This window comes from Sus scrofa, chromosome 5, assembly GCF_054392235.1.
Source record: "Sus scrofa isolate SSC_HxYL_T2T_F1_AM1 chromosome 5, Sscrofa_HxYL_maternal_Yorkshire_Landrace_v2.0, whole genome shotgun sequence".
NCBI classification, from domain to species: Eukaryota; Metazoa; Chordata; class Mammalia; order Artiodactyla; family Suidae; genus Sus; species Sus scrofa.
In genome coordinates, this window is record NC_139387.1 from 37,779,144 (window position 1) to 37,800,823 (window position 21,680).

The 21,680-nt window shown below is 36.7% G+C and overlaps 1 protein-coding gene across 15 annotated transcripts in view; it reads left to right on the forward strand.

Moving 5' to 3' along the window:
- The window catches only part of FRS2 (fibroblast growth factor receptor substrate 2), a 127,714-nt gene extending 106,065 nt beyond the window's left edge, over positions 1-21,649 (forward strand). For 14 of the 15 annotated variants that reach the window (XM_085024649.1, XM_085024647.1, XM_085024645.1 and 11 more), the window contains 6 exons: positions 5,749-5,843; positions 10,872-10,963; positions 12,492-12,678; positions 13,518-13,676; positions 14,034-14,197; positions 16,533-21,649. In XM_085024649.1, coding sequence (XP_084880775.1) covers positions 10,898-10,963; positions 12,492-12,678; positions 13,518-13,676; positions 14,034-14,197; positions 16,533-17,483 — 1,527 coding nt within the window. In that variant the 5' untranslated portion in view covers positions 5,749-5,843; positions 10,872-10,897 and the 3' untranslated portion in view covers positions 17,484-21,649. 15 annotated transcript variants of the gene reach the window in all.
- Positions 21,650-21,680: the final 31 nt, after the last annotated feature.

Genomic DNA, 21,680 nt, shown 5'->3' on the forward strand with positions numbered 1-21,680 from the left:
TTATAAATGGTTACAGTAATAAATAAGAATGCTCTCTAGCTTTATAACTTAAGGAACTTGAAAAAGATCAAACCAAAACCATAGCTAGCAGAAGGAAGAAAATAAAGATTAAAGGAAAGATGAATGAAATAGAGAATAGAAAAACAAAAAATCAGTGAACCGGAAGTTTTTTCTTCACAAACATCAACAGGAGTTCTGGTTGTGGCTCAGCAGATTAAGAACCCAGCATAGTGTCCGTGAGGATATGGGTTCAATCAATCCCTGGCCTTCTTTGGTGTGTTAATGGTCCAGCATTGCTGCAAGCTGCAGCTTAGGTCAGATGCAGCTTGGATCTCCTGTTGCCATGGCTGTGGTGTAGGCCTGCAGCTGCAGCTCCGATTTAACCCCTGGCCCAGGAACTTCCATATGCTACAGGTATGGCCATAAAAAGGGGGGAAAAAGTGAAAGTGATGACATCACTGTAAGTTCTATTCAAATGAAAAGGATTATAAGAGAGTACTGTGAATCGTGTATACCAGCAAATCAAAGAACCTAGATGAAATGGACAAATTACTAGAAATATAAAACCTAGCAAGACTGATCACAAAGAAATAGAAAATCTGAATAGACTATAAGGTAAGGAGATTGAATCAATAATAAAAGAAATCTCAGGACTAGAAAAGCCCTGGCTTCACCAGTGAATTCTACAAAAGAGTTAAAGAACTATCAGTCCGTCTCAAACTTTTCCAAAATATCAAACAGTACTTCCTAATTCATTCTGCAAGGCCAGGGTTACTTTGATAACAAAGCCAGATAAGGACATTACAAGAAAAGAAAACTGTAGACCAATATCTCTTATAAACATTGATTTAGAATTCTTCAACAAAATACTAGTAAAGAGAATGCAGCCACATACCTATATCATGGCAAAGTGGGATTTGTTCTTGGAATGCAAAGACGGTACAACATGAAAATTGATCAGTGTAATACACCACATTAACTGAAAGAAGAAAAAACATGATCACCTCAATTGATGCAGAAAAAGCATTTGACAAAATTCAATACCTTTTCATGATAAAAGCATTAAAAAAAAAACAAACAAACCCAGGAATAGAAGGGAAACCACCTCAACATAATAAATGTTGAGCCATATATGAGAAACTCACAGCAAACATTCTTAATAGTGAAAGACTGAAAGCTTTCCCCCTAACATCAGGAACAAGGCAAGGATCCCCATTTTCACCACTTTTAAGCATATAAGCATAGTACTGGAAGTTCTAGCCAGAGCAGTTAGGCAAGAAAAAGAAATAAAAGGCATCCACATTGAAAATAAAGAGGTCACTAGGCACTGAATCTGCCAAAACCTTTATCTTGTACTTCTCAACCTCCGGAACTGTGATAAATACACTGCAGTTTTTTATAAACTAAAAAAAAAAAAAAAGAAAAGAGGTAAAATAATCTGTTTGTAGGTGATATGGTCTTATATGTGAAAAACCCTGAAGATTCCATATCAAAAATTTTTTTAGAATGAATGAACTTAGCTAAGTAAGTAGCAGGATACAAAGTCAATGCGTAAAAATTAGTTGCATTTCTGTATACTTGTAATGCACAATCTGAAAAGGAAATTACAAAAACAGTTTCATTTACAGTGATATCAAAAGGGGTAGAATACTTAGGAATTAACTTAACCAAGGAGGTTAAACAACTACACAATGAAAACTACAAAACATTGCTGAAAACAAAGAAGACATTGATAAATCTCATATTTATGGATTAGAAGACACATCTAATAATGATTTTTTAAAATATCGGTACTATCTAAACAGATCTATAGGTTCAGTGCAATCCCTATCAAAGTCCCAATAATATTTTTTCAAAAAAAGAAAAACCTATCCTGAAATTCATATGGAATATCAAGGGACCCCAAATAGCCAAAACAATCTTAAAACTGGGAAACTTACACTTTGTGATTTCAAAACTTACTACAGAGCTACAGTAATCAGACCAGTGCAGTACTGACATAAATACAGACATATCAACCAGTGAAATAGAATAGAGAACTCATAAATAAACCCTCACATATATGGTCAAATAAGTTTTGAAAAGGTTACAAAGACCATTCAGTGGGGAAAGGTCAACAAATGCTTTTGGGACAAATGGATATTCATATGCAAAAGAATAAACTTGGACCTTTACTTAAAACCATGTACAAACATTAACTCATATTGGATCAAAGACCTAAGTATAAGATATAAAACAATAAGATTCATAGAAAAACACCCAGGACAAAAGCTTTACCACATTAGATTTGGCAATTCTTTCTTGGCTATTATACCGAAAGCATGGCAACAAAAGCAAAATTAGACAGGTTGGACTTAATGGAAAATAATTTCTTATATCAAAAGACACTATCAATAGAGTGAAAAGGCAACTCATAGAGTGGGAGAAAATATTTGCAAATCATATGTTTAAAAAGAGATTCTTACCTAGCCTATGTAAAGAACTTGTAAAACTCAACAGCAAAAGAACAAACAGCCTGGTTCAAAAATGGGGAAAGGACTTGAATAAATATCTCTCCCAAAAAGATACTAATAAGCACATGAAAAGATGCTCAGCATCACTAATCATTAGGGAAATGGAAATTAAAACTGCAGTGAGATACCACCTTATAACTTTTAGGGTGGCTATTTAAAAAGAAAAAAACAGAAAACAACAAGTATCAGTGAGGATGTGGAGAAACTAGAACCCCTGTGCATTGCTGGTAGGAATGTATATGGTACAAGCACTATAGGAAACATGGAAGTTCCAAAAACATTGAAAATAGAATTACCAAATGATCCAGCAGTACTATTTCTGGGTATGTATCCAAAGTAATTGAAAATAGAGTCCTGAGGAGGTATTTGTGCGTCCATGTCCAGAGCACCATTATTCACAGTAGCCAAAAGGTGGATAAATATCCATCAATGAATGGATTAGCAAATTTTGGTCTGTAGTCAGTGAATATTATTTAGCCTTAAAAAGGTAAGAAATTCTGACATATGTCACAGCATGGATGTAATGGTGAGGGTGTTAATGCTAAATGAGATAAGACAAGCACAAAAAGATAAATACTGTACAATATCACTTAGATGAGATATTTGCAATAGTCAAACTTATAAAAACAGAAAGGAGAATGGTGGTCGCCAGGATTTGGGCAGAGGAGAAATGAGTTGTTGATTAATGGCTAGAGAGTTTCTTTTCTACAAGATGAAAACATTCTCAAGCTAGATTGCAAAATATCGAATATATTTAATACTAGCAAATTGTTCACTTAAAAGACAAATAAGATGGGCATTCCTGCTGTGGCTCAGTGGGTAAAGGATCCAACTTTGCTGCAGATGTGGCTTGTATTTGATCCCTGGCCTGAGAGAACTTCATATGCTGTGTGATTGTGGCCAAAAAAGGGGGGGAAAAACAGGTTAGATGGTAAATTGTTAATATGTTATGTTGTTTTACCACAGTTTTTAAAATTAGAAAAAGAAAGATATCTGAAGGTGAGACAGAATACAATTTTCCAGAGTTTCTAACAGAAGCTTTTTGATATTTTCAAGAACTTTATATGTTGGTATACTGATTCTTTTGTATGTTTAACTTCATTTCAAAACTTATGACTTTTCCTTTATATAGGAGTATAGATGGATCACTCTTACTTCTCTCTTTTTTATTTTTAATTTATTGTATTGAAGTATAGTTGATTTACCATATTGTATTAGTTTCTGGTTATACATCTATATATATTTTTTTCATTTTCTTTTCCATTATGGTTTTTTATAGGGTATTGAATATAGTTCCCTTTGTTATATAGTAGAACCTTATTATTTATTTTTTCTATGTATAATAGTCTGTATCTGCTAGTCCCAAACTCCTAATTTACTACTCCTCCACCCCCCATATCACTTAGCAACCACAAGTCTGTCCTTTATGTTTGTGAGTCTTTTTCTGTTTTGTAGATAAGTTCATTTGTGTTGCATTTTAAATTCTGCATATAAGTGATATCATATTTGTTTTTCTGACTTACTTCCCTTCATACTATACTCTATAAGTCCATTCACATTGGGGCAAATGGCATTATTGCATTCTTTTTTTAAGGCTGAGTAGTATACTGTTGTGAGTGTGTGTGTGTGTGTGTGTGTGTGTATACCACATCTTTATCCATTCATCCGTCGATGGACATTTAGGTTGTTTCACAGAACAGAGGGGTGCACGTATCTTTCTGAATTAGAGTTTTGTCTGGATATACGCCCAGGAGTGGGATTACTGGATCATATGGCAACTCTATTTTTAGGTTTTTTTGTTTTTTGTTTTTTGTTTTTTGAGGAAACATCATACTGTTTTCCATAGTGGTTGTACCAGTTTACATTCCCACCAACAGTGTAGGATGGTTCCCTTCCTCCACACTCTCTCCAGCATTTAGTGTTTGTGGACTTATTAATGATGGCCATTCTGACCAATGTGAGGTGGTACCTCATTGTAGTTTTAATTTGAATTTCTTTAATAACTGATATTGAGCACCCTCTCACTTAGTCACATTTACTAAAAATAAACTCATTTCAGGATGGAGGTTGTGGGATGCTTATGAATGGAACAAATAAAAAGGAAGGGAGATTTTTCTGAGTTAATTGGCTAAAATCTCTTAGAGAAACATCACGTAAGAGAAATGGTCTATGCTAGAATTAGTTGGACAGTTTTACAACCCAGAGGCAATGCACGATGTATGTTAAGCTTCTGGAGAAAAGAAAGCTGTGCTAAAGAAGAGGCAGTGGGTTTCTGTCCATCCTAAGGAGGTGTATAGCAACGGCTCATGGGTATAAGCAAACATCTGGCTGAACCACTGATTTTATATATAGGTTAGAAGTCCAGAGCTAAAAATTTTTTAGGTATGTGGGTTCATGGTTTTGCAGATGTTCATTTTGGGTAGCCATCATATTTGTCAACTCAAGTTAATATATAGATTTAAATGAGACTATTCGTAAAACCTTGTAACATGCTTAATATAGTAGAGCTATTCAGTAAATGTTAGTGCTCATGTTTGAGTGCATTTGATTTTTTTCTATGTTGTAAAAAGTGAATAAATTAGCCAGAAAATTTCCAAAAGCATATTGAAATCTCTTGAAACTCTAGAGTGTAGTTTATTGCTGTAATTTATATCATCCTGCGACTCCATGGCATACTTGTTCATAGTAGTTCCTGATAACTGACTCCTCTGATTTGGTTCCGGAAGGTCTTGTGGATTAGGAAGATACAGAGGGTGGATTCTAAAGAGAGTGAACTCTTTGGGAGGAATGACAGTGGGGTTTAAGAGAAGTTACTGGAGGTGGAGCGTTTGCCTGCCATTGGCTAGAATGGGGTTTTAGAGCTGGAAAGGGACCTTGGAGGTGGTTTTGTCTAACCTCTCATTTTATGGCTGAGGAGATAAGTATAGAGAAGTGAGTTGTCTAATGTCACTGCTATACTGGAGAAGCTACAGTCAATGGCTCTCAAAATCCAATATCCAGAGGTCATAGAACATAAGCTATTGCATTTTCCTTTTCTTTTAAAAAGGCCATGTTAATGATAACATGTATAAATGATATTAACTTTAAAAATAGATCTTGCATATTAAATATTCATTAAAAGTTTAGACTTTTTAGTTTGTTTAAATAGATTAACTGAACAGTATTGCAGAAGTCTCATTAAAAAAAACCCTATTTTTAAGGAAACAAGTTCTTGACTTTTTCTTGCTACTTCTAGGTTAAGTCAGCAAACAAAGAAAACATGGTATTTTGAAGTATGATTAAACTCCTGATGCTGCAGCAGTGGCTAAGAATATTAATGGCCAGATCTAGGTAAGTTGAAGTTGACTTTTTAAAAAAAGCATTAAGTCCATAAATTACATTTTTATTTTTTTTAAATTACATTTTTAAAGCTAGAGATTTTAGTAATGTTTTCTTGAATGCAATCAGTTTTGCCTCCTGATACAGTGTCACTGCCACCCCCGCCCCCCAAAAATCGGATAAATAGCTTTAATTAAACTAAGACAGTGTTTACTATTTAAAATAGCTGTCAGCACACTTGTTGCAATAATGATCTTCCTAAACAGTAGTTACCTTTTGTTCTTTTTTTTTTTTTTTTTTTTGACTATTCCTGTGTCATGCACAAGTTCCAGGGCCAGGGAGCAAACTTACACCACAGTTGTGATAATGCCTGACCCTTAACCTGCTGTGCCACCAAGGAAACTCCAACCTTTTCTTCTTGGTTGTACCTTCATTACTTTCCTGTGTGACTTTCTGGAGGGAGTTTAGTAAGTCTGTTTGTGTTTTTGCTGAGTTATAAACTTGGCTGGGTATGATGATGAGATCATGTGGTTTTGCAATAAATGTTTACAGTGTTAGTGCATATTATTAGGTCTTACATAGCATAGATGGTCTCCAAGTATTAAGATGGTGATAAATGCAGAGTATCTAGTGTCTTGCCTTTCCTCTTGCCTAGGAGTTTGTGCTTCTGGAGGAGGAGTCAGAGATGTGGGTGAAAACTCCATGTTACAAAAGGTCTCCTTCTGTGTTGGAAGATTGACCACAACTGCCAGTGGTCCTGGCTGTTGCACAGTCTCACTCATACTAAGTCTAGTCTTTAACCTTGCTGAGACCTCCTGTTCCTTCTTGCCTGCCTCCATTTTCTCCCATTTCATCAGCCCTCTTCTTTCTTTGCTCCTTTCCTGACCAGACCTGATTGTCCATCGCTCCAAAACCCTATATTGCCAGTATCCTTTAGTTTCCTTGTCCTCTTGCCCTCTGACCCTGGGTGAGTTGAACTGTTTATCCTCTGGACTGCTGAGCACAGCTAGAAAAATAGGATAATCTTACTTTCCAGCTTCTGCTAAGTCTCAGCATAGTCTCTTTAATCCTGCTAACCTTCCTTGGGTACCTCCTCAGTGAATCATCCTACTATTCACCTCAAGTCCTTCATTCTGCAAACTTGCCTTATATTTTGCAAAAGAGATTTGGGGTAACAGATGTTATGTATTCCAGCTTCTCTACTGTGGTCTACCCATCCTTATTTTCTTCCCTCTCTCAGAGAACGAGGCATTTCTCATCCTCTGGACAGACTTTTCAGTCTGGGCTCTGGAACTTATCCTCTCTAGCCTCTCTGTGTGTCTGACCCTGCAGCCATCTCTTTGTTTTTTCCTATATTCCTTAACCTTTACTGATGTACTGATTGCAAACCTGCATAAATTGATTTCATCTTAAAACAGTAGATAACTCAGGAAACACATTTTCTTTTGAAAGCGTGTTCATCCATACCCTATGGCTTAGGCTTTCCTTTCTCACTCTTTCTTGAAAGGGCCTTTTCCATTCTCTGAAGGACTGCTTCCTTACCTTCTGTTTACTCATTGCCATTTGGTTTCTGCCTCTACCTAACACTCCACCGTTGATGGAACCCTCCTTCCTGACACTTTCTTTTCTTAGTTTGTACTATTCTGATTGTTTTTCTTCTTCACTTGCTTTTCTCTATTCTAGTATTTACACATTTGTGTTCCCCAGAATTTCAACTGCAGATTTCTCTTTGTACTGTTTCTGAGCAGAGTCTTCTGTTTTATAGCTTTAGATGCCACGTGCCCCAATATATTACCTCTTCCCTCAAACCCATTGCCATGTACTTAACTCTTTACTGCATGTCTCCGTTGGGTTATTCTCTGGAATCTCAGTTTAACATGTTTAAAGCTGAACTAACCACTATCACATCTGCTTGAAGACCTGAGGTTTTTCCTCTCTCATGTAATGGCACCAGCAACCTTTAACTGCTTCACTGGAGACTGCCTCTTACTTCCTGTCACATAGTCACACAGTGCTGCTGGCTTGTCTTCCTAAATATTTCTTAAACATTCATCGTTTTCATCTTTAGTCTTAATGTTGCTGTTGTGGTTTTAAGTCTTTGGTTTGTTTCATTTTCCAATAGTTACTAGCTCCCCTTCCTCTGAGCTAAACTCCCACTAGAAATTATCCTGCAGATGGAGATACCTAAAATGAAGTCCTAACCACCTCACATTTCTCCTTAAAATACTTCAGTGAGTTTCCATCATGTGTAGGATGAAATGCTTTCTCTTTGGTATGGCATACCAGGCTTTTGTGTCACATGTTATTCTTTTTTGTTAATTATTTTTGCACTGGTACCATCTCAAATGCTGCTTTCTCCCCTGCCTAATCAGAAAGTTGGTTGCTCCTTTCTTTGTACCCACAGAATTCTTCTCGTGTTCTACTCTAAGGTTTGTCATCATGGATTATCTATGATACCTCTATCTTTCTCTTTAGACTCATAACTCTTCAGAGGTATATCTTTTGGCTTAGTCATCTTTATGCCGTGGTACTTAGCTGGCATATTAGTTAGAGCAAATCACCAAGTATGGTCTTTTTTTCCCTTCTATATATTAAGATTTTATTTATCGTTACATCATCACACATTTTCCCTAAACTTATTTTTTAAAATATGGTTGATTTACAATGTTGTATTAGTTTCTGGTGTACAGCAAAGTGATTCAGTATTACATAGATATGTATGTATATTCCTTTTCATATTCTTTATTTTTTAAATTTATTTATTTATTTATTCTTTGTCTTTTGGGGGCCGCACCTGCGGTATATAAAAGTTCCCAGGCTAGGGGTCCAGTCAGAGCTGTTGCCTCCAGCTTACAACACAGCCACAGCAAAGCCGGATCCTTAACCCACTGAGCGAGGCCAGGGATCGAACCCGAAACCTCATGCTTCCTAGGCGGATTCACTTCCACTGCGTTACCACGGGAACTCCCCTTTTCATATTCTTTTCCATTATGGTTTATTACAAGATATTGAATATAGTTCCTTGTGCTATATAGCAGGACCTTGTTGTTCATCTGTTTTATCATACTTTCTCATTGGTATGGCATACCAGCCTTTTGTGTCACATGTTAGTCTTTTTCTAACAGTGAAAAGTAAAGTAGTCTGTTTAAGTAGTATATAAGTAATCTGTTTCTGCTAATCCCATACTCCTGATTTATCCCACCTCCACCCTCTTCCCCTTTGGTAACCATAAGTTTGTCTTCAATGTCTGTGAATCTGTTTCTGTTGTGTAAATAAGTTCATTTGTGTCATGTTTTAGATTCCACATGTAGGTGATATCATGTGGTATTTATCTTTCACTGTCTCACATACTTCACTTAGTATGATCTCTAAGTCCATCCATGTTGCTATGAATGGCATTATTTCATTCCTTTTTAATGCCCGAGTAATACTCCATGTCACACACACACACACACACACACACACACACACACACACACACACTCTTTTTTTTTTTTTGGTCTTTTTACCATTTCTTGGGCCGCTCCCGCGACATATGGAGGTTCCCAGGCTAGGGGTCTAATCAGAGCTGTAGCTGCCAGCCCATGCCAGAGCCACAGCTACGCAGAATCCAAGCCGAGTCTGCGACCTACACCACAGCTCATGGCAATGCCAGATCGTTAACCCACTGAGCAAGAGCAGGGATCGAACCCGCAACCTCATGGTTCCTAGTCGGATCCGTTAACCACTGAGCCACGACGGAAACTCCACCCCCACATACTCTTTATCCCTTCATCTGTTGATGGACATTTTGATTGCTTCCATGTCTTGACTATTATCAATAGTGCTGCTATGAACATAGGGGTTCATGTATCTTTTTGAATTGGTTTTATCCAGATATATGCTCAGGAGTGGGGAATGCTGGATCATATAGCAACTCTATTTTTAGTTTTTTGAGGAACCTCCATACTATTTTCCATGATGTGCTGCGCCAAAATTTACATTGCCACCAACAGTGTAGGAAGGTTCCCTTTTTCCCACACCGTGTCTAGCATTTATTATTTGCGGACTTTTTTTTTTGCCACACCAGATTGTGAGAGGCATCATGTCATGCTTTGCATTTTTTCTTGAAAGTAGTGAAGAACCATGAAGAATTTTAAGCAAGTCTTAATCAGATTTATGTTTTAATGTTTAGTAGGTTCTTATGCTTCCTTTCGTCTTCCTTTTTTTCTTCAAATGCTATCACGTCCATTCTGATTTTTTCCCTTGTTTATAAGTGAAGTTTTGAATTTTTCCTTTGTTCACCTGGAGAAATCTTGAACACTTAATGTCACTATAACCTCTTATTTCTAGCCTTCTGTGGGAAAAGATTAGATACACTCTCAGTTTTCCCAGTATTCTCTGTGTTATTGCTTGAATTTTGGGTTGCCTTTCTCTCTCTAAATGAACTATTGCAGATTTATTTTTGTTTTTTATTAACCAATAAACTCTTGTCTGCTGGGCTACTTAAAGAATACTATAGTGAGTAGTATAAATCAAATACTTACTTACCTAGCCATCCTTTCGGAAATTTATGAAAAGACAGACACAAAATTCCTGATAAGCTATAAAGGGTTAATTCCATGAATGACTTTAATAGTCTTATGTGTGAGGCCTTAAACTGGTTTATTTGAAACAATTTTTGTTTCTTTTTGGCTGCCCCCATGGCATTAGGAAGTTCCCTGGCCAGGGATTGAACCCATGCCACAGCAGTGACAATGCTGGGTCTTTAACCCAGGGAACCACAGAGGAACTCCTTAGGTAATTCTAAAATAGCCAGACCTTTGCAAATTAAATTGAGATTTCTGTGAAGTCTACCTCACAAAATTATTGTTGTTGTCACTGAGCAAAATTTACCAGCCAATTGGGTGAAATCTAGCTCTAGCCATTTACCTTGTTAGGCTTAACTTTCCTCATCAAAATAATGCAGGGCTTGTATTGGATGATTTCTAAAGTTTTTTTCTGTCTTACGATTTTTGTATCCTACATCTAATAATTTTTTGCAAATTGTCTTTCATGTAGTGCTCACATGGTCTTCTGAAGAAGCCATGGGTAGCTGTTGTAGCTGTCCAGATAAAGACACTGTCCCAGATAACCACCGGAACAAGTTTAAGGTCAGTAAAATTCATTGAGTTGTATTTCTCACTACCTGACAGAATGCTCTTTTACCTCACTTAACATACTTATTACTTCCTTTACGTTTATCTTCAGATCCTTTCATTTTCCTTTTTGTCCATTCTGCCTTTTCTTGTTTTAACACATGATGACAACATTTTCTTACTGGCAGTTGTGAAATCCTCTTTTCTTTTCTTTTTCTTCAGTCTTCCATATCCAATTAGCTATATAATTCTGATAATATTGTCTTTTTTAAAAATCTTTTAACTATTTTTTTAAACTTGGAAGACATTTACATTTATTTTTACTTTCCCACATCACCGGTCATGGGTATGAGTGGTAAATCTTATATCTCCATCAGAAAAACATAGCATTATTGAGTCCTATGAAGAACTTAATCTCTGGTTACGGTTAAGAGGTCCTGGATTTGGTCCATCAGCCCTCTTTGAAATCATCAATTGATAGTATTGTCCGTAGAATGCCATTTTATGGGTCCTGTCATTCACTCCCAGTCATTGTTTAATGGCGGGGAAATTTCTTAACTGCTTCCAGTCACCTCTGTGATCCATCTGCAGGTGACATCAAATTAATCTTCTTCTTTCATCATTCTAAAACTTTGGTGCTATTGTATTATCACCAAAGCTAAATGTTCCATTCCTTACGTATCCAGAGACATTAGTATCTCTCATATTCTCACTTCACTCTGCTCTAAATCATAGTCTCTTGTTCACAATAACCCAGGTGTAAGTCACAGTCCTTCACAGCTTTGTAACTTTGGGCAGGTTACATTATCACTAAGTCTTTGTTCATTAGCATGTAACAGAGAAAATTGTATTACCTGTAGTATAGAATTGGTGCGAGTGAAAAAAAAAAAAGGGATTGGTGTGAGTATTAAATGACAAAAATACAAGGAAAGCACTTTCCCCACTAGGTTCTCCCTAAGCGTTATCTATTCTTCATAGTCTCTGGCCATTTTCTGAAACTCAGCTGTGTAAGGCCTTCCCTTATATGACTCAGTGCCAGTCCTGTCTTGGTCTCTCTGAAACACACCTTTGTTGTCTCTGCTGTAGCACTGCATCTTCAGAATGTGCCTCTCAACTCCTGACCCATCAACTCTTCCTCTTAATTTTATTTCCTATCTAACTTTAATTATACTCAAAGCCCAGCTAAAGTTCCTTCTCTACGTATGTGAAGTGTTGTTCTCCAACAACCCTCAGCCATAGTTCATCCATTGTACAACCTCTCTTGCACTCATGTGTAAATTAATCACGTACAGTTTTGTGGTGTTGTCTTTGTGTTTGTCTATCTTATCTCCTCAGAGGGAATGTGAGTTTTGTGGATATGAACCGGTTTACACCGCCACACAGTCCATGCCCTGTACACATGGTAGTTGATGATTTAACTAATAGAGGAGCAAATAACTGAACCAATCAGCCACAGTACATTTTCCTGGCCAATTAGTGAAATATTTATAGGACTGTCAAGTGGGAGCATATAGGTTAGGACTAATTAAACCTTCTTTTTTAGGTCATTAATGTGGATGATGATGGAAATGAGTTAGGTTCTGGCATAATGGAACTTACAGACACAGAACTGATTTTATACACACGCAAGCGTGACTCGGTAAAATGGCACTACCTCTGCCTCCGACGCTATGGCTATGATTCAAATCTCTTTTCTTTTGAAAGTGGTCGAAGGTGTCAAACTGGACAAGGTAGGTAGAGCCTTTGTGTTTTTTTTTTCTCCAAACATTATCGCATTTGAAATATTATTCTTTCAGTTATTCTGTATATAATGTTTAAATTAATATTTTATTTTTATCCTCATAGGAAAAAATTCTCAAATAAGTGGGTTTTTAAAAAAGATAACAGTACACTGTATATTCATTTATCAAACATTTATTAAGCGTGTTTTCTATGTTTAGAATTTTGACGATATTAACTTTAAAATTTGCCGTAAGTAAATGATTAGTCCCAGTAAATTGCCTGTGTGTCTTTACTGTTAGAACTTGGGGGAAAGAACTTACTAAACTTTGGAGTCAAACAGAACATGGTTTGATTTTTTGATGTTGTTGTTACCTACCACTTGAAAGTCTTTCGGCAAGTTTCATGACCTCTGTGGCATCAAATGTCTTCTCTATCAGAGGGAAATGGTAATCTGTACCTTATAGAATTATTGTAATAATTAAACAAGATAATCATTGTAAACCACAGAGCAAGGGCTTGTCAAACGGTAAAGGATCCCCTGGTATTAGTGAGTTGGGCTCCCCCTGCTGTTAAAAACCAGAGTAGAGTCAATGTGCAGATCTTGTTTTTGTCTTCCTTATTTTGAGCCGTCACCCACAGACAAAGGAAAATTATTCTGTGAACTTTCTTTTGAGTTTATGTTTTGAAACAGGGAATATCATTAATTTATCAGACATTTCTTTTTAAGGCCTTTTTTGCTATTGGTGCACAGAATGCTTAACTGTACAATTTTGTTCTTTGGTGCTCCTGTATCTTTTTTAAAGATGTGGTGACTAGTTTTTTTCATCTGGTTTATTTATATTTGTAGGAATCTTTGCCTTTAAGTGTGCTCGTGCAGAAGAATTATTTAATATGTTGCAAGAGATTATGCAGAATAATAGTATAAATGTGGTGGAAGAGCCAGTTGTTGAAAGGAATAACCATCAGACAGAATTGGAAGTCCCCAGAACACCTCGAACACCTACAAGTAAGTGCCCATTTTCCCTCTTCTGTTATAAACTGTGGATTATGGGTATTTATTCTGTAATGTATTAGAAATTACCATTGACTAACATAAGTATAATGGTTATGAGTTTTCAAAAACTGTTAGCTGTAGTTATAAACATTTTTAATATCTTAAATATGAAAACATTACATGTTTCGTATTACTTAAAGTGTGAGTGAAAAGTTGGAGCGGAGACGGGCGCTCTTTGTGCTCTGGTTTCTGCCTGAAACACCTTCCTTAATCCTCTGAGTACTGATTGTATTCTCTTTCATTTTATTTTCTCTGCCCTACCCCATCTCCTGCTTTTCTTCTCAAACCACTAAACAAACAAAAACTCAGCTCCAGGGTTTGCTGCTCAGAACTTACCCAATGGATATCCTCGATATCCGTCATTTGGAGATGCTTCATCCCATCCCTCAAGCAGACATCCTTCTGTGGGAAGTGCACGCCTGCCTTCAGTAGGTGAAGAATCTACACATCCTTTGCTTGTGGCTGAGGAACAAGTATGTGCTCCTGTCGAAAAATATTGTGTGGGGTCCTAGTGTTATTATGCTAATAATACTTAAAGTTTTTAGTTTAAATTTTAGTCATTTACTGTTTGTATATGACTTTTGCAGTGAAGACTCAGAGGAAATAGCATATATGGGCTGACATATGCGCAAACGTGTATATGTGTTGAGGGAAACTTATTAGCATTATAGTAAGTTTTAGGGAGTTCGCACCAGAGGTGGGTTAACAGGACATAACTAACATGCTACAATAACCTCCAATGAATGCTTTTTATATTATGGTTTTTGTAATTAGTGGACTTCTAGCATTAAGGCATATTTTGTTGTTGTCAGTGTTTGAACAGAGCAAGTTAATATTCCTGACTTTTCTGTTTTCCTTTTAGGAATGAAATATCTGGTTGAACACTGTCTGTGTATTACTTATCTTTTGTTAACAATGTGATTATTTATCATTAAGAAGTTTTTTCTGTTTTTTTTGTTTTTTTTTTGTCTGTTTTGGCTTTTTGGGCCACCATGTACCACGGTGGTAAAAGTGCTGCATCCCAGCTACTAGACCACCAGGGAACTCCTGAAATTTTTACTGTTTTAAAATCCATTTCTTTATGTTCTTTACTTGGTAAATGAGTTCTTATATGCTATGATTATATCCATCAGTTTTAAATTGTATTTTCGAGATTTTCCAAATTTTATTATTTACATATATCCCCCTAAAATACCATGAGCTTTTCTAAGTAGTGATAATTTCCTGGTATGTGGTATTTATTTTATATCTGTATATTTACAGAACTCTTATTAAATTTAGTAGGGGAGGAATTCCCATTGTGGCTCAGCGGAAACAAACCTGCATAGTATCCATAAGGATACAGGTTTGATCCATGGCCTTACTCAGTGGGTTAAGGATCTGGCGTTGCTATGAGCTGTGGTGTAGGTCACCAGTGCCACTCAGGTCCCCTGTGACTGTGGCTGTGGCTTATGTCAGCACCTGTAGGTCCAATTTGACCCCTAGCCTGGGAACCTCTGTGTGCTGTAGGTGCAGCCCTTAAAAGAAAAAAAAAATTAGTAGGGGAGTTCCCACTATGGCACAGTGGGTTAAGGACCCAGCATTGCTGCAGCTGTGTTATAGGTCACAGCTGCAGCTCAGATTGATCCCTGGCCTTGAAACTTCCGTTTTGGCAGGTTTGGCCAAAAAAAGAGTCTAGTAGGGTTTATCCCTTTGTACAGTCAGATCATCTATAAATATTGATAAATTTATCTCTTTTTAATACCTATTATTTCCTGTTTCTAAATCATGTTTTAATGCATTGTTGAGAATTTCTAGAACATTAAAGTGATAATCTCTATTTATTCCTGATTTTTTTTACAGAATGCTTATTATGTTTCACCATCAAGTATATTTTATTTTTATTTATTTATATATTTACTTATTACAGTGTAGTTAATTTACAATGTTGTGCCAATTTCTGCTGTACAGAAGAGTGACTCAGTATGTGTGTGTGTATGTATACATTCTTTCATTTGTGTGTGTGTGTGTGTGTGTATGCGTGTGTGTCTTTTTTTAGGGCCTCACCCACAGCACATGGAATTTCCCAGGCTAGGAGTCAAATCAGAGCTACAGCTGCCAGCTTACGCCACAGCCACAGCAGCTCAGGATCCAAGCCGTGTCTACAACCTACACCACAGGTCACAGCAATGCTGGATCCTTAACCCACTGAGCGAGGCCAGAGATCCAACCCACATACTCATGGATACTAGTTGGGTTCTTAACCTGCTGAGCCATGACGGGAACTCCTATGTATTATTTTCCATCATGATCTCTGGAGATTGGATATAGTTCCCTATGTTATACAGTAAGACCTTATTGTTTATCCATTCTAAATGTAATAGTTTGCATATCTTAACCCCAAACTCCCAGTCCATCTCACTCACTCCCCCCTCCCCTCTGGCAACCATCAAATAAATTTCAAAGTAGTTATTCTTTCATCAAGCTAGGAAGACATTTCTACATCCCCCCCACCCGCAACACACACTAGTCTATTAGTAAAAAATAGGTATAGAAGCTTTGAAATAGGAATATGTTTAAAGAGAAAGTTAATAAAATTAATTGATACGGTAAGGTACATTTTTTGACTTTTTTTTTTTTTCTCTGCCTTGCCCACAACATGTGCAAGTTCCCAGGCCAGGGATCAAACTTGTGCCACAGCAGTGACCCCAGCCACTGTAGTGACAATGCTAGATCTTTAACTGCTGCACCACAGGAGAACTCCTCGCATGTATTTTTTTTTTTTTTTTTTTAAGCAAGTTACCCATTCATTTTCCTGTTTTGTTTTAGGTACATACCTATGTCAACACTACAGGTGTGCAAGAAGAGCGGAAAAACTGCACAAGCGTGCATGTCCCATTGGAGGCGAGAATTTCTAATGCTGAAAGCAACACGCCAAAAGAAGAACCAAGTAGTATTGAGGACAGGGACCCTCAGATTCTTCTTGAACCAGAAGGAGTCAAATTTGTCTTAGGACCAACCCCTGTTCAAAAGCAATTGATGGAAAAAGAGAAACTGGAACAACTTGGAAGAGATCAAGTCAGCGGAAACGGTGCAAATAACACGGAATGGGACACTGGCTATGACAGTGATGAACGAAGAGACGTACCCTCTGTTAACAAACTGGTGTATGAAAACCTAAACGGGCTCTCCCTCCCCAGTGCCTCGGGGCTCAGGAGAGGGCGTCTGCCCTCCACCAGTACCTCAGACACCCAGAATATCAACAACTCGGCTCAGAGAAGAACTGCATTGTTAAACTACGAAAATCTACCGTCTTTGCCTCCTGTTTGGGAAGCCCGCAAGCTAAGTAGGGATGAAGATGACAATTTAGGACCAAAGACCCCATCTTTAAATGGCTACCATAATAATCTAGATCCAATGCATAACTATGTAAATACAGAGAATGTAACAGTGCCGGCAAGTGCTCACAAAATAGAATATTCTAGGCGTCGGGACTGTACACCAACAGTCTTTAACTTTGATATCAGGCGCCCAAGTTTAGAACACAGGCAGCTCAATTACATACAGGTTGACTTGGAAGGCGGCAGTGACTCTGACAACCCTCAGACTCCAAAAACGCCCACCACTCCCCTTCCACAGACCCCTACCAGGCGCACAGAGCTGTACGCTGTGATAGACATCGAGAGAACTGCTGCCATGTCAAATTTGCAGAAAGCACTGCCGCGAGACGATGGTACATCTAGGAAAACTAGACACAATAGTACTGATCTGCCCATGTGAGCCCGGAAAGCATTATACTGTTTGCACCTTTGTGAAGTTTTTAAAAATGAAGATGCAAGTGCTTCATTTTTATTTCTAAACACTAACTCCTTTTATAGACTTATACATTTTTTTTTCTGAATATTTCATGTGCTTCTTTAAAGGGAATTAATATAGAACAGGTACTCATTAAAGAACACTAATTTCATTATATACTACTCATTACTGTACAGCAGCATTCCCATTTTCACAGTGCCTATTCAAAATGAGGGTTGAAATGAGTGACATGCTGGTCGATTTTTATCAAGATTCTGGACTCACGCATATCATTCATATGTAAGTCATGGTTGGCATTTAAAACATTTTATAAAGCCTCTTGATAATGTGCATTGCTGACAGATAACTCTAGGCATTGAAAGTAATATTTGTAGATTCACTATTCATGGTATGTGGCCTCCAGCATGTAACATGAGGAATCCTTTTTTTTTTTTTCCATTAATTGTAGGCTTTTTGACTTGAGCCAAAACATATGTAAAGGAAATAGAAGTACCACACCTCCTTATGCACCAGTCAGTTCCTTTGCCTTCAGCGTTTCTAGAAAGAATCCAGCGCACATGACTATGGTTTGCCGTTGATGTGTTGAAAGGCAGGAAAGAGACAAGGTTTTCTGTGTATTCATCTCATGATGTCATTTGAAGGGCATGTCCAGATATCTTAATCAGAATTACAAATAGGCTCAAGAATCCGTCTCAGGTCACTTTACCCAAAAACATTTGAAAATCTGAACCATGAATCTCCTAAAAGTTTCTCTCCTACAGATTATTAACCATAGATAGCATTGTTTTCTGGAGGCATTTGTGCCATTAGGTTGCCATTTACCTTCATTTGTTTCCTTTGGTGTTTGGGATGTCTAATTTTGTTGCTTCATGTCTTTTTCAGTTTAAAATGTTTGAGTTTGTATATAGTTTTGAAATTGGATTCTGTGTTCATTGTTGTTTAGTTTGCATCTTTGTCAAATTATGGTTTTGAAGGTTCATTTGGAATTTACTGTTATTCTATAACAGGTTTGCCCTTGTCCAGTATTTATTTATATGCTGTTTACTTTTCAAGCTGATAAAAGCATTCTCTCAATTTTAAATTTCACTTGGGTCCGTAGGTGATCTCTTTAGCAGCTGAGGGAAAAAAAAAAAAAAAAAAAAAAGCAAGCTCCTTTTAACATGCATCAAGTTCCCTAAAGGTACTGTGTTTCTTCGGTGAGCACTCGCCCCAGCACTTTAGCAGGATTCCCCTCCGTCACAGTGCTGCTCAGCTCTGCTGCCCTTTCATTCATAGCTGGATCTTGGATTATCCCTTGATTGCAATAGAATGTTAACCAGCATAGCAGGTACAGTGGAAGTCTGTAGCAATGAGATTCCTAATTTAGGATTGAAAATGAATTGAGGTTTCCGTAAACTGAGGAGAATCCCTGTGTCTAACTCTTGGAAAATCAAGAATTTTCCAGTTTCCCAAACCTCAGAGAAGACAAGAAAAAGTAGAGTGGAAAGAAGGTTTGATAACCGTGCAAAATATTTCAGTTTCCTCAAAATATGAGGACGTCTGAGAGTATGATCTGGATTTACCAGATGTAACTAAGGCTAATTTAGCATGAAAAAGTTTCAGTCATATATCATCTAATCTGTTCCATAAATGGCCTCATTATAGGACAGTGAATGGACTAGCAAAATAATAGGGTGGGACCATTATAAAGAAAATAAATTATTAAAGATGTCTATCATTTTCGTGCCATTGGTTTATGTGCATAGCAGAATTTTCTTTCTTTTTTGCCTGTGAATTTGGTGCTTACTTAAGTGTTCACTGTTCTCTAAAGAGAGCAGTAGTATGGATGTGCAGTTTCCATTTTAACGTACTGTTCCATTTATACTTTTTTCTGAGCAGATTGCTAATTGTGCCAAATTTGTATGATGAATTTTGTAATGTGGAATAAGAATCATGATGGAACCAGTGCACATGGTTTTCTCCAAAACAAGCAGTCAAGACAGAACGTGAACCTCCAAATGAAAGGGCTGACCTATTTTCTTTCTCATTTTGGAGGTTGGATACTTTCTTTTCTTTCTTTTCCTCATCCTTTTCATTTTTCCTTCCAGATTTGATTAGTTTTTATATTTTTAAAGTAACGATAATATAACCATTACAGTTTATTCTTTAAATACTGTGTGCTTTAAAAACCAAAATGGGACCAATCTGTCTGCTAAGAATTTGATTTTAGGTACTACGAGTATTAGGAAAGATGTATACAACCGGTGTTAACTTCTAGAAGTCTCTGGAAGTCACCTGTGTTCTTATTTAATAAGTAACATAGAACACTATTTGTCCTTTGCAGTAGTCTAGTAATGGGCATTAAGCTCTGTCCTGGAAGAATGTACCAATTACTAGGTGCATTTTAGAATGAGATACTGTCTTGGGATATAATTGTGGCCATATGTTTCAGGTTTTCTGAAACACCTAATTTTAGATACTCTCTTCTTTGATAGTCCGTCTGATCCCACTTTTTGGTTCTGGAATTATAATCATTGTTCATATGTTTTCCCTCTAATAGAATCCTCTTTTATCCCTATAGAGCATAACAGCTTTTATCCCAGACCGGGGCTGGAAACTGATATGGGTATTACCTGTATTTTTTTCTTAGTGTGTTTTATTTCCCTGTTTCATCTAACTTTAAAAATGAAAATATGGTGCCTTCCCTCCCTCCAGGAAGATTGGCAAATAGTTCCTTTTATTTACTGCTGCTGTGGAGTGATGAGATATGCACTTTACTCTTGAAGACTCAGCAAAAAGCTTTTCACTTCTCAGTATATTCAGAATAGATCACATCTGGGACTTAAGAAAATTTGCCAAGCAATCTTTGTTTTTATAGATATTAATGTTGACCCCACAGTTCAATGTTAAGTCAAGCTAGTGTTTGTTTATCCCCCCCAGAGCTGTGGCACAACATATAAAAGTGTACCTCAATAATGTTCTATTAAAAATGGGACAGGGGCCTTATGTTTCCATAATTTCCCAATAATGTGCCACCATGTTTTTGCCTCAAGGTAAAGGTTTTAACAGGCTAAAAAGTATGTCCCACTTCCCTTTTGTGCTATTCCTAACCCATAATGTCCAAGTGTTTTGTGCAATGTGTAGTGTGTGTGTATAAATATATATATATATGTATATATACATACATATATATATATATATATATATATCTCCTTGAAATGGACATACCGTTAGAGACGACATTCAGAAGTAACCTATGTATTGGCATCTTTCATATTTCTGATAGTGAGGTATATGGTACTAATTACCTTTTCCCTGATATTTGCCAAATTTGAATAAAGGCATTGGTACGAAATCACAGAATGTACAGAAAATGTTTTTGGCTTGAAAAATTAACAAATATTTTATGACATACCACAGTATACTCTGCCCAAACCAGCAACCTGTCTTTCTTGTTCTTCACATCCCTCTTCTTCATCCCTGTTTTTTTCTTTTCTTTTCTTTTTTTTAACACAGTTCTTTTGTAGCATCATTACAATTGCAATTCTATGACATTTGGACAATAATAGCATGGTATTAATAGTACAGTAGTCACCGGTGTGCCACATTTGCATTAGTAAATGCAAAATATACATTTTATAAAGGACAAATTTTGTTATGTTTTTATTTTCATTACATTGTATAATATTGTAAGATTATTGTATGTCCTAATTTGCATTATAAATGTTTTTTCCTACGTAAAGGCATAAATATAGCAACTTTGTATAAAGGTAGCTTATTAGATTTTTAATTTTTTCTTTTATAAAAAATTGTCTAACAGTGGGACTACCATTGCCAAATTGTATATGAAATATGAATTTTACCCCTATGGTTAATTTCTTTTATAAACATTCCATATATCTCTAATAAAAGACATAAGTGATACTGTACTATGCATAAATTGTATTTCAATGCTGTTTCAGATCAGCATTTTAAATTTTGGTTTGCATTTTTAATATTGGCAAAACTTACCACTGTTGATTAAACCTTATTGTATATGTAACAACATCTTTTGCCCTCTATCCCTCCCCACCCTTGTTCTCTATTTCTCCCTGTCAGTGCCAACTTCATACATTTTGTAGCATGGCAATAAAATATAACTTTTACACTGAGGCCGAGTGTGGCTTTTTGGAGGACGTGGAG